The sequence below is a fragment of the Poromitra crassiceps genome, assembly GCF_964638095.1.
Source record: "Poromitra crassiceps genome assembly, chromosome: 5".
NCBI classification, from domain to species: Eukaryota; Metazoa; Chordata; class Actinopteri; order Beryciformes; family Melamphaidae; genus Poromitra; species Poromitra crassiceps.
In genome coordinates, this window is record NC_139642.1 from 17,735,862 (window position 1) to 17,748,942 (window position 13,081).

Genomic DNA, 13,081 nt, shown 5'->3' on the forward strand with positions numbered 1-13,081 from the left:
ATTAGTAAATTATTACTAGACATATTACTTATTTGCTAATTAAGGGTGATCACTAATACCTTATTGCAAAGTGTCACCTACAACTTCTTATCCAGCTTATAGGGAATAAGTTAGAATTAATTCACTGTCGATCTCTGTCTGAAGTGAATGCAGCCCGGGTAAAAATGCAGAGAAACTTAAATATGATTCTGAATATAAATCTAAAGTGATAAGTAAGACAAAGAGTGGGCAGAAGCCAGGAGTGATACCAGTGAGGAACGCAGCGGGCGGTTTCAGCCTGCGGATCAAATCACGGTGGTCGCGTGTGCTAAGCGTGTGCGGAATGTAACTCAACCACGCACACAAAACTTTGGTACTGCGGGGGCACACGCACACACACACACACACACACACACACACACACACACACACACACACACACACACACACACACACACACACACACACACACACTTCAAACATAATGTCTTAATGCTGGCACAGTGCCTACACACAACTATTTCATTGGCACAATGGGCTAAATCTCTCTCTCTCTCTCACACACACACACACACACACACACACACACACACACACACACACACACACACACACACACCAGTCCAGGGGTATGCCCTAACCTAAGCACCTATAATTAATAACAGGTGGAACCTGTTCATAAAGAGAATAGCAGGACTAGATTACAAACTGTTAAATCTGATATTGGTCCATTAGTGCGGGACAGTTTGTATTAAGCCCCTGATGATTCGCTGGGCCGGCGACCCATGAGGTCAGAGGTCAGAGGTCATCCTGTGAGCGTCATCTGAGGTCTGTGAGGGCAGCTCACCCACAGGGTGCTGAGGGCAGCTGGCTCACAGGATGCTGAGGGCAGCTGGCTCACAGGATGCTGAGGGCAGCTCACCCACAGGGTGCTGAAGGCAGCTGGCTCACAGGATGCTGAGGGCAGCTGGCTCACAGGATGCTGAGGGCAGCTGGCTCACAGGATGCTGAGGGCAGCTGGCTCACAGGGTGCTGAAGGCAGCTGGCTCACAGGATGCTGAAGGCAGCTGGCTCACAGGGTGCTGAAGGCAGCTGGCTCACAGGATGCTGAAGGCAGCTGGCTCACAGGGTGCTGAAGGCAGCTGGCTCACAGGATGCTGAAGGCAGCTGGCTCACAGGATGCTGAGGGCAGCTGGCTCACAGGATGCTGAGGGCAGCTGGCTCACAGGATGCTGAGGGCAGCTGGCTCACAGGGTGCTGAAGGCAGCTGGCCCACAGGATGCTGAAGGCAGCTGGCTCACAGGATGCTGAGGGCAGCTGGCTCACAGGATGCTGAGGGCAGCTGGCTCACAGGGTGCTGAAGGCAGCTGGCTCACAGGGTGCTGAAGGCAGCTGGCTCACAGGATGCTGAGGGCAGCTGGCTCACAGGGTGCTGAAGGCAGCTGGCTCACAGGATGCTGAAGGCAGCTGGCTCACAGGATGCTGAAGGCAGCTGGCTCACAGGATGCTGAAGGCAGCTGGCTCACAGGATGCTGAAGGCTCACAGGGTGCTGAAGGCAGCTGGCTCACAGGATGCTGAAGGCAGCTGGCTCACAGGATGCTGAAGGCAGCTGGCTCACAGGGTGCTGAGGGCAGCTGGCTCACAGGATGCTGAAGGCAGCTGGCTCACAGGATGCTGAAGGCAGCTGGCTCACAGGATGCTGAAGGCAGCTGTTTCACAGGATGCTGAAGGCAGCTGGCTCACAGGATGCTGAAGGCAGCTGGCTCACAGGATGCTGAAGGCAGCTGGCTCACAGGGTGCTGAAGGCAGCTGGCTCACAGGATGCTGAAGGCAGCTGGCTCACAGGGTGCTGAAGGCAGCTGGCTCACAGGATGCTGAAGGCAGCTGGCTCACAGGGTGCTGAAGGCAGCTGGCTCACAGGATGCTGAAGGCTCACAGGGTGCTGAAGGCAGCTGGCTCACAGGGTGCTGAAGGCAGCTGGCTCACAGGATGCTGAAGGCTCACAGGGTGCTGAAGGCAGCTGGCTCACAGGGTGCTGAAGGCAGCTGGCTCACAGGATGCTGAAGGCAGCTGGCTCACAGGGTGCTGAAGGCAGCTGGCTCACAGGGTGCTGAAGGCAGCTGGCTCACAGGGTGCTGAAGGCAGCTGGCTCACAGGGTGCTGAAGGCAGCTGGCTCACAGGATGCTGAAGGCTCACAGGGTGCTGAAGGCAGCTGGCTCACAGGATGCTGAAGGCTCACAGGATGCTGAAGGCAGCTGGCTCACAGGATGCTGAAGGCAGCTGGCTCACAGGGTGCTGAAGGCAGCTGGCTCACAGGGTGCTGAAGGCACCTGGCTCACAGGGTGCTGAGGGCACCTGGCTCACAGGGTGCTGAAGGCAGCTGGCTCACAGGATGCTGAAGGCAGCTGGCTCACAGGGTGCTGAAAGCAGCTGGCTCACAGGGTGCTGAAGGCAGCTGGCTCACAGGATGCTGAAGGCTCACAGGGTGCTGAAGGCAGCTGGCTCACAGGGTGCTGAAGGCAGCTGGCTCACAGGGTGCTGAGGTAATGATGGATGTCTCCAGAAGGACAGAGCCCCGGCTCTCATTAAGAAACGCTGATGAAGCCATTTCTGCTTTTATCAGGCAGCACACAATACAACCCCACAGGATGGATAGAAAGAGACGGCTAAGGTCACGGGCAGATTGAACTAATAGCTACATGCTAATGCTACAGCAGCACTGTTGCAGCTCCCATCCATCTTCAGTACGCCACGGGGGCGTGACCAAACGTCAGTATTTTGACCAAGTGAGTGAACTCCCAACTAGTGAGCGGGTTGAACGGAGGAACGGAATTTTAACACACTTCCTGTCCACAGCTGGTATCTGAGTTGAAGAGTTTTTTGCTCATTTCAGAAATGTCACGTGATCACCGGCCACAGCCAACATGGCCGCCGGCTGGGCTGTGTGGGTGAAACTGGACCTGAGCTACCTCCATGAAACCAGATCATCACCTTCCACCTAAAGCTGCACTTGTCGGGAATTAACTGAAGGATTAGCTGAGGAAAAGTCCTTGGCTCATCGCCACGGCCACGCCTCCGTGCATTCTTTGAAACGATACAATGGGCTTGAATGGGGGCACAGACTGCAGGTCATGGACTTGAACTGATTTGATTTGAGAAAGGCTGCAGGTCATGGACTTGAACTGATTTGATTTGAGAAAGGCTGCGGGTCATGGACTTGAACTGATTTGATTTGAGAAAGGCTGCAGGTCATGGACTTGAACTGATTTGATTTGAGAAAGGCTGCAGGTCATGGACTTGAACTGATTTGATTTGAGAAAGGCTGCAGGTCATGGACTTGAACTGATTTGATTTGAGAAATGTGCAAATCATCTGAAAGCTAACGCAGTAGAGAGACAGGTGAAGCTCAAATCAGTATCAGCCACTAGTTGCTGATACAACCATTGAGTTATAATATGAATGGAGAGTGTCCCTATCTCCTCCCTGTATGGTCAATTGAATCCAAAATCCTGCCAGATCAGTGAACCAGATTCTGCGCAGTAGCTCCGTTGATTTAGGACCTCTGTGGGCTCCCCGCCCCTCTGAACTCTCTTATGTAGAGCTGCTGTTTTTAGAATGCGCACAGTGCGTTGTGTATTTATATACAGTCTAGCTCTGTAAATATGGCACTTTAAGTTGTAATATTGTTTGTCTCGCCAAAAGTAACCAGGAAGATTCCCACTATGAGATCAGTTTATCAAAATGATGCCTGTACGAAAATCTGATTTTGGTTGAGATTTAGACCTCCAGGCTGCTGTGCTCTCAACGCTCTCAGCCCGGACCGGAAGTGGAGGCAGGCATGCTCCTCTCGGCCTCACTGGGGGAATTATCCGATGCACTGCTGTGTTGATTAAACTAGCCTAATGTTTCCGTGGCATTTTGATTAACTTCATGATTTAATTCCTTTTGGAGCAAATGTTGGTTTTACAAATGTAACCTTGATGCTTTACGCTACGTTGTTTACTGGTATAGTGTGGGTAGGGCAGCCTGTAACTTTCCATTTAATATGGCTCAGTGGTAACGTTAGCCTAGCTGCCTAGTCTCGTCTCTGTTAACTATATCCTTACAACAGCTAAGAAAGGAGCTTGTGAAGAACGAACATCCCCACAGTCAAAGCATTTCTCTGAGATATCCATATAAAACATTTGTTGCTTTAATACCAAAAATAAAACCTCTGTTTGCCCCATCTTACCCGGGACGGGAGTTAACGTTATAAAACACATTTCCTGGCAGTTGGATTAAGCCGATAAATAATGAAAAACAGCCGTCTAGCGAAAGCGGCTAACGCTATTGCTAACGTAGCTGGAGTAACTACTAAAACACATATTTTCTGAACTTACTTAAGTCCCCAACCAACGTTAATTTCTCGCGCACCTTTCTCAAAACAATGTTATTTTTATTGCGGTCCATTGATATGTCTGGTAGCCAGCACAACCCATGAGCCACCCCGACCTCCAGGGAGCCACTACCAGTGCTAAGAGCCTCTGTCCCGGCCCCACACACCCAGCAGAGCCACCCCGACCTCCAGGCAGCGTTAGATAACAGATGAAGCCGTGTGTCTTGTCTATGACGATAGATCTATAATGTGAAGAGCCTGTCCAGCCAGTGACGGCTTGAGACTGGCTGCCACAGCTGTCAATCATCCATTTTTATCCCTTTTTATATGTCAAATAACTACTTAAAAACAAACTGATCAGAAAAATGACCACTTGCACAGGCATTTAGCATGATAATGAATGATACAAACCACCTTTGGAAAAACTATGTGTGAATATGTCGGTTGTGATTTTCCCATCCACTAACATGGGGAGGCGGGCCTTGTGACCTATACTGGATTCAGCCGTCAGGGCGGCGATCTGACATGCAGCGGCTTCACTAAACGGGACCTCAAGTGGCGTCCATCTTTATTTATGTCGATGGATACAACCCAGTGAGCAGCAGCCAGGATTTCAGCGTTTCTATTTAAAACTAGGTAACATCCTCTTTTCCTTCCCTCCTTCCTCCCACCTTTACATTAAGGTCCTTACAATAAACCTGAATGAATAGGTAATCAAGGCCCGTATAATGTACGTTGCTTACCGTATTAACACTATTATGCAGAGATGCTCACAAGTCTTTGAGCTATCGTCCAAGTCAAGTCTCAAGTCTTTGGTCACAATTCCAAGTCAAGTCTCAAGTCTCTTATGGATGAGCGTTCTATCATCTGCTGCCATCTGGTCTGCTTAGAATACTGCATAGCTAAAACTAAGGAATTCATTCACTGCATTATCCTCACTATATCCTCACAATTGTTTATAATAGCACTACAAATACATTTATTGAGTCTTACTACCTATTATGTCATTGTTAAACTTTGTTGAACTGTTAACATTGTTAAACTTTTTTGAAAATTTGTTTCTTTATTAAGGTCAATAAATACGTTATTATTCATTTGTTAGCAGTTAACTATGCACTTATTAACAGTCAACTAAGCTTTTCACATCTCCCCCATGCACCACAAGTTACATGATACAGTCCCCTCCCTCCCTCTCTCAGTCAGTCTTCACAGTGGATACAGCAGCAAACACTTTGAACTGACTGATCCAGGAACAGAGACCACACACACACAAACACCCATGCATGCATGCACACGAACACACACGCGCACACACACACACACACACACACACACACACACACACACACACACACACACACACACACACAGATCCATGTTGTGTAGTGAGACAGTGACACCTAGTGATTTGTTCAACATGTGAAACACCAGTAGAGCTGCAAGTTGTCAGCTATTCAATTAATCAAATGTATTATTAAATAATCACCCAATATTTTTGGATAGAATACAATTGCTCAAAGCAATTAATCTTTCAGCATTTCTATTTTGTTTTTACTTTTTTAAGAAAAAGTCAAAATTCTCTGATTCCAGCTTCTTAAAATGTTTGATTCTTTCTCATTTTTAAATGAGATCAGAAACAGGAGTGCAGGACTGTGAATCATTTGAACTGATTTAGGGAATACTGTAAAATGGTGCAAATTAGCAGAAGCACTTTAAAGGAGAATTTCTTTTTTTTTAACCTGGAGCCCTCTCCTCACATTAAAAGTAAATGCATATATACTGCTGTCATCCCTCCCTGTAATGAGTGGTCACAAGCTCAGAACTGCCACAGTTGGATTTGTCCCTATCCAGCTTCCCCCTGCAGTCTCCTTCAAGCCACGCCCCCTAATGCTCTGTTCCCCAGACGGGGTATTGAGACGTCACGATGGTCCTCAAGCATACTGCGCGGGTCTCTCTCACACAAGCTACCTGCACCATTTTGTCTATAGCCACAAAATTAACAATTCTAGCTGGAGCGACGCCAACTGTACGTGATCCATCAACTGCGGAGGTGCATTCGGTAAGTCTAGGCATTTTGAGATGTCCTCTTTAGCGTAGCAACCGTTAAGTTAGCGATAGCTCGCAACCTAGCGTGCTGGTCCACAGACGCTAATCTGATTGGCGGAGCCTGGGGCGGGCTCTCCCTCAGCGGCCAATGGGAACTGTTAGTTCTGAATATATTATAGAAACAGACCATTCTTGGGAAGCGACGAGATGAGGAAGTGAGAACTCCGTCACAACAAACGGGGTTGCTATATTTTCGACAAATTAATCCAGAATCATGTTTTATGGACCAGAGACACACGTTTTTAAGAGGTTACAGCTGCACGAATTGGGACCTTTAATTATTATCTGACGACTCACCCAGTGTTCTCCGCAGCGATTTGGACCTTCGTAGGCGTTGTTGTGATCAAAATAGTACTCCAAGCCAGTCCTTGAATGCGCTCCGTCGGGGCCACATGGCAGCGTGCTCTTCCTCCATGTAAATAGACAGTTTTCTTCCCGTGTTCTACCCCATATCGTCATTATATATATATAAAGAAACATCAGACTGCCAATCTCCCCCGGGGTATTTCCAGCGGTATTTCCAGGGATGAGATCCCATTTCCTCCTTTCGGGTCAATGTCACCAACTCTCGTGAAGTCCCGCAAGACTTTTCCTGCCGGCTGGCCTGTGGCGCTGACTTGACGAGAAAACTGTCTATTTACATGGAGGAAGAGCACGCTGCCATGTGGCCCCGACGGAGCGCCATTCAAGGACTGGCTTGGAGTACTATTGATCTCCAAACAATGCGTAGGAGGCACAAAAACGCTGCGGAGAACACTGGGTGAGTCGTCAGATAATAATTAATGTGAGCAGAGGGCTCCAGGTTAAAAAAAAAAACGAAATTCTCCTTTAAACCATGTCACAATAATCATACTGGTATGAAGGTATACATCACAGACAGTGACGGGAATATTCTTAAAGTTCCTTTTATTCCCTGCAACTCGATCAAAAAAACAAAAACAAAAGTACACACAGTAACTAGGCCACACCCCCAACACCATGCTGTCAGCTGAGAACAGTCTGAGCGCTGCGTGGCGTCACTGCAGAGGTGCGTTCACAGAAATGAGAGACACGGAATCCTGAGGAGAAAACATTTCGCGCTTTTATACTTTATTTGAGAAAACTCCACTTTGTCCGTCCAGCCACGTCCGGTATAATTCACGCTTTTGGCATTCATCACATAGACTGTAGAAAAATATGGACGTAGCCACCATGACGTCACCCATTGGTTTGTGGACTCCCGTTTTCACCATCGCCATCTTGGTTATTTGCAACCAAACAGAGCCGCTGCTATTGGTCCGTGATCGGCGAACTGCGCAATCACTGGACAGGCGACCTGTCAATCACGCCCCAAAGCCAGGCCGCAATTGTAAATAAGAATTTGTTCTTAATGACTTGCCTGGTCAAATAAAGGTGAACTAAAATGTAAAAAGCATAGTCTGCTTTATTGTCTATTTGACTCTACATGGGGCCATAATTGACTAAATGAACATCATGCTGTATTGAAGATTGAGACCATCAACTCATTAGGAAAGTGTTTACTGAGGTCATAAACCAAGTGAGGAGTAGGGTCATCTTCCCATTGACTTCTATACAATCCGAATTATTTTTGCAGCCCCCTACTAGAGCTTAGACCGAGCCCAAAAAAACAAGCCCGACCCGACCCGAGCCCGTTCTGTCTGGGCCCGGCCCGTCCCGTCGGCTGCATTTATGGGCCCGAGCCTGGCCGGAAATTAACATTTCTTAGTAAGTTGGCTGTTTATCTAAACTATAACCCTGTTGTCTGTTCAGTCTTATGAATACATAAGGTTTTATGGTTACAATGTTATAACATTCTGATTATCACACCAAATATTACCCAATTATAGAAATATCTGACCATGAGCCCGGCCCTGCCCGGCCCCCGAAGAATAGAAGGGAAATTCCAGCCCGACCCGGCCCTGGCCCGCGGGCCGGGTCAGGTTGGGCTCGGGTTCGGGCAGAGAATCTAACCTCTACCCCCTGCTGGCCATTAGAAATAATGCAGGTTTAAGGCACTTCCGCATTGGCTTAATTTTCCAGCTGCGGAGCTACCTGCTTGGTTTATGTTATTTGAATAGGAGTGAATTATTTTTCATCTGAGAACGAGCTGGAGGTCAAACTCCTTCATGAACATCTGGAACCTCATGCTGCCTTCACTTCACATGGCAAAGACCTCACCACAGGCCCCTCCCCTTCACACAGGCTCCTCCCCTTTACCACAGGCCCCTTTGACTTAACCACATGCTCCTCCCCTTTACCACAGGCCCCTTCCCCTTAACCACAGGCTCCTCCCCCTTTGCTGTTCACATCTCCAGTGCCGAGAAGTCCTCTGGCAGCCATTATCTGTCGCTGTTGTTCGTCTCTGTGTTTCCCCCCTCTGTCGCCCCGCCGGGGGCTGGGGGGGCGGAGACAGGGGTGGGGGTGATTTCAGGGGTGGGGTCAGGGTGAGGAGTGGCGTTTGGTTCGTGGGCAGGGTCAGCAGGACTTGGGGTGGGGCTTGTTTCAGGGGCGGGGTCAGACTGCGTCTCAGTCCTGACATTCGTCAACTGCTGAATCTCTGTTTCCACCGTAAGCCCCACCCCTCTTTCCACCATAGGCCCCGCCACTATTTCCACGGTAAGCCCCGCCCCTCTGTCTCCCAGCCCCACCTGAGCCCCCGTCTGAGTGATGCGCCCGGAGCAACTTGCCCCCCCGCCCCGCCCCACACTGCTCTCCCTCCTCAGCCTGCCCCTCTCTCTGGGCGGGGCCTGTCTCTCTCTGCGGCTCTGATTGGTCGAAGACCGTCTGCTCCTCTGGCTCTGATTGGATCCCCCTCTGTTCCGGCGGTTGTGGTCGTGGTTGAGCAGGTCGGCCCGTCGCGCTAGCTGCAGCACCTGTAACGAGTTTGGTCGTGGATTATCTTACATTAGCTTAGCATTAGCTTTAGGGAAATGGGTTGCATAGCATGACAGAGCCAGACAACGTCAGTATGGGGATTTCATGCACGTACCACTTTATTCACTATGGCACTATGGCGATATTCGCCTCATCGCCCGTTCACTCCAGCTGAAAATGTTCAACTTTGGTGAATAATTTGCATGAGCGAAGGTTTTTTTCTTTGCCTTGATGTGAATGCACGGTAAGACAATGAAACACACTTTCAGTAAACTTAGTTCCAAAGCATAGTAGGATATGTGTGACCATTACCATGGCAATAGTAGGCTATGTGTGACTGTTACCATAGCAATAGTAGGCTATGTGTGACTGTTACCATGGCAATAGTAGGCTATGTGTGACTGTTACCATGGCAATAGCAGGGCAATAGTAGACTATGTGTGACTGTTACCATGGCAATAGCAGGCTATATGTGACTGTTACCATGGCAATAGTAGGCTATCTGTGACTGTTACCATGGCAATAGTAGGCTATGTGTGACCATTACCATGGCAATAGTAGGCTATGTGTGACTGTTACCATGGCAATAGTAGGCTATGTGTGACTGTTACCATCTGCAATAGTAGGGCAATAGTAGGCTATGTGTGACTGTTACCATGATGATAGTATAGGCTATGTGTGACTTACCATGATGATAGTATAGGCTATGTGTGACTGTTACCATGGCAATAGTAGGCTATGTGTGACTGTTACCATGGCAATAGTAGGCTATGTGTGACTGTTACCATGATGATAGTATAGGCTATATGTGACTGTTACCATGGCAATAGTAGGCTATGTGTGACTGTTACCATGATGATAGTATAGGTTATGTGTGACTGTTACCATGATGATAGTATAGGCTATATGTGACTGTTACCATGGCAATAGTAGGCTATGTGTGACTGTTACCATGATGATAGTATAGGTTATGTGTGACTGTTACCATGATGATAGTATAGGCTATATGTGACTGTTACCATGGCAATAGTAGGCTATGTGTGACTGTTACCATGATGATAGTATAGGTTATGTGTGACTGTTACCATGATGATAGTATAGGCTATATGTGACTGTTACCATGGCAATAGTAGGCTATGTGTGACTGTTACCATGATGATAGTATAGGCTATATGTGACTGTTACCATGGCAATAGTAGGCTATGTGTGACTGTTACCATGGCAATAGTAGGCTATATGTGACTGTTACCATGGCAATAGTAGGCTATATGTGACTGTTACCATGGCGGCGGCGAGATCGGAGTGGGAGGAGGTGCTGTCGATCATCCTGCGTCCTGCGGCGAGCGGCCGGACCGGCAGGGCCAGCCTCAGCCTCAGCCAGAACCGCGACCTACAGTAGGGGTGGACAATACATCAATATCAATCAAATATGGCTCAATAAGAATGATGTACTTTTTAATACATTTCCAATATTTTTTATATACATTATTTACACCATCAGTCACTGACTTGATGCAGCGCCCTTTCATTGCATGTTATTTTCCCCCCACCCCTATTGTGCTAAGATCGTTAACCAATCGTCACTCCTCATGCCCAAACCCAACCAATCACCACTCCTCATGTCTAAACCCAACCAATCACCACTCCTCATGTCTAAACCCAACCAATCACCACTCCTCATGTCTAAACCCAACCCACTCTTGGCACAATAGGAGTGGGGGGGGGTGACGCTTTCATTAGAGGGTGCTGGGTCAGTGCAATGCATTCAAGCAGAATGCAATAGACTTGACACTTTCGCTTTTCAGACATGTTTGTAGTGCATACTGTACATCCGTAGTGACGGCATTTCTTGGTCGTTTTTTTAATAGTGTTAACACGCTAATCGACTAATATTGTTGTAATCATTATTGTATCAACTGCTATAAAGAGGTAAGTCCCCTCCCCACCTCCTCCCTTGCCCTTCTCTCCTCCCCCACATCCCCCCGCTCTCCCTCCCCCTTTTTCCTGCTCTCTCCTCTTTCCCCCTTCCCCACCTCCTCCCTTTCCCTGCTCTCTCCTCCCCCACATCCCCCCCCGCTCTCCCTCCCTTGCTCCCCCCACCTCCTCCCTTTCCCTGCTCATACCCTCCCCGACATTCCCGTGTTCCCTCCCCATCTCCTCCCTTCCCTGTTCTCTCCTCCCCCACATTACACCCACCTTTTCTCCCCTTCTCTCTGCCTTTCTCTATCATAATTGTTCAATCTTGTTATTATTACTACTGTAAGTGCCACTGTTGTGTCAGCTAGATTTAGCTAGACATATTCTCTGTGAAGCCCTCTGAGACATGCTTGTGAATTAGGGCTAAATAAACTTGACTTGACTTGACTTGAATCTTGGCCATATCCTCCAGCCTCTATACCTCAGCGGCTCGGAGCGGGCGCCGCGCCACGCCACGGCGGTGCTGGCGGCCTGCCTCAGAAGCCCCGCCTCCCCGCAGGCCGTGTCGCCCAGCGAGCGGTAGCGCACGGTGAGGACGGAGGCACGACCGCCATGTTGGAGGAGCAGCGCCTGGCGACACTCCAGCAGGCTGAAGCTCTTCTCCGACAGGTAGTCGGGGCTGACGACCAGCAGGAGGTGCCGGCTCCTCTGCATGGAGCGCAGCACGGCCTCCGACACGGCCGTCACGGAGACGCCGTCAGCCTGGCACTGGTTCTCAGCTACAGAGAGACATACAGAGAGACATACACTGGCTCTCAGCTACAGAGAGACATACAGTGGTTCTCAGCTACAGAGAGACATACAGAGAGACATACACTGGCTCTCAGCTACAGAGAGACATACAGAGAGACATACACTGGTTCTCAGCTACAGAGAGACATACAGAGAGACATACAGAGGAGACATACAGAGAGACATACAGAGGAGACATACAGAGAGACATACAGAGAGACATACAGAGGAGACATACAGAGAGATAACAGTAATAGAGTCGTGGTGGAGTACTCCAGACCGCTCTTCTTGACGGTCTTGGTCTCGTCTCAGACTCGGAATTTTATTTCAAGAAGACCTATCAAGAGCAGAATTGCAGTAACATCATTACCTGCTGGTGCATTGTCAAAACGTCCCCATTCAAATTACAACCAGTAACTTGGCTTTATTAACCTTTAAAGGAGAATTTCGTTTTTTTCCCAACCTTTTTTCAACCCTATTTTCCACACTGTATGTGTCTGTATGGACTCATCGTGACACTTTTTTTCAAATTGGTCGAGTACTCACCGAGATAGCCTTGTTTACAGCTCGAGCAATGTGCTCAAACAACTACACAGTGTAACTACACAGGGTAATCCTGCATCGCATCGTCAAAACACGTTCACTAATAAAACTGCTTGTTTTGCCGTCTGCGGGAAGGCTCAAACTGTCAATAGTGTTTGGCAACATGGCATCTATACATGAGTATTATTCTCCGGGGTTTACTGTGGGACAGAGAAAATGTGCGTATGAAGAGGTGAGAGGAGAGAGAGAGAAAGGAGCACAGCACAGCGCTGTTGACGAGAGTAGAAATCCTCTGTGTTGTTGACACAGTCCAAGCTTCCCTGCTCCTCTCTCTCTCTCCCTCTTTCCATTTTCTCTGTCCGGAGAGGCGTTTCCATGTTGCCAGACACTATTGACAGTTTGAGCCTTCTTGCAGACGGCAAAACAAGCAGTTTTATTAGCGAACGTGTATTGACGATGCGATGCAGGATTGCCCTGTGTAGTTACACTGTAG

General features: G+C 48.6%; 1 protein-coding gene across 1 annotated transcript in view; it reads right to left on the reverse strand.

The window, feature by feature from the left end:
- Window positions 1–8,758: 8,758 nt before the first annotated feature.
- The window catches only part of LOC310777149 (interleukin-1 receptor accessory protein-like), a 71,120-nt gene continuing 66,797 nt past the window's right edge, over window positions 8,759–13,081 (reverse strand). Inside the window, exons 12-14 of the mRNA XM_083637419.1 lie at window positions 11,735–12,032; window positions 10,618–10,726; window positions 8,759–9,335 (exon numbers count right to left, since the gene is read on the reverse strand). Of these exons, the coding sequence (XP_083493545.1) occupies window positions 8,802–9,335; window positions 10,618–10,726; window positions 11,735–12,032 (941 nt within the window). The 3' untranslated portion in view covers window positions 8,759–8,801. The remainder of the gene's footprint in view (window positions 9,336–10,617; window positions 10,727–11,734; window positions 12,033–13,081) is intronic.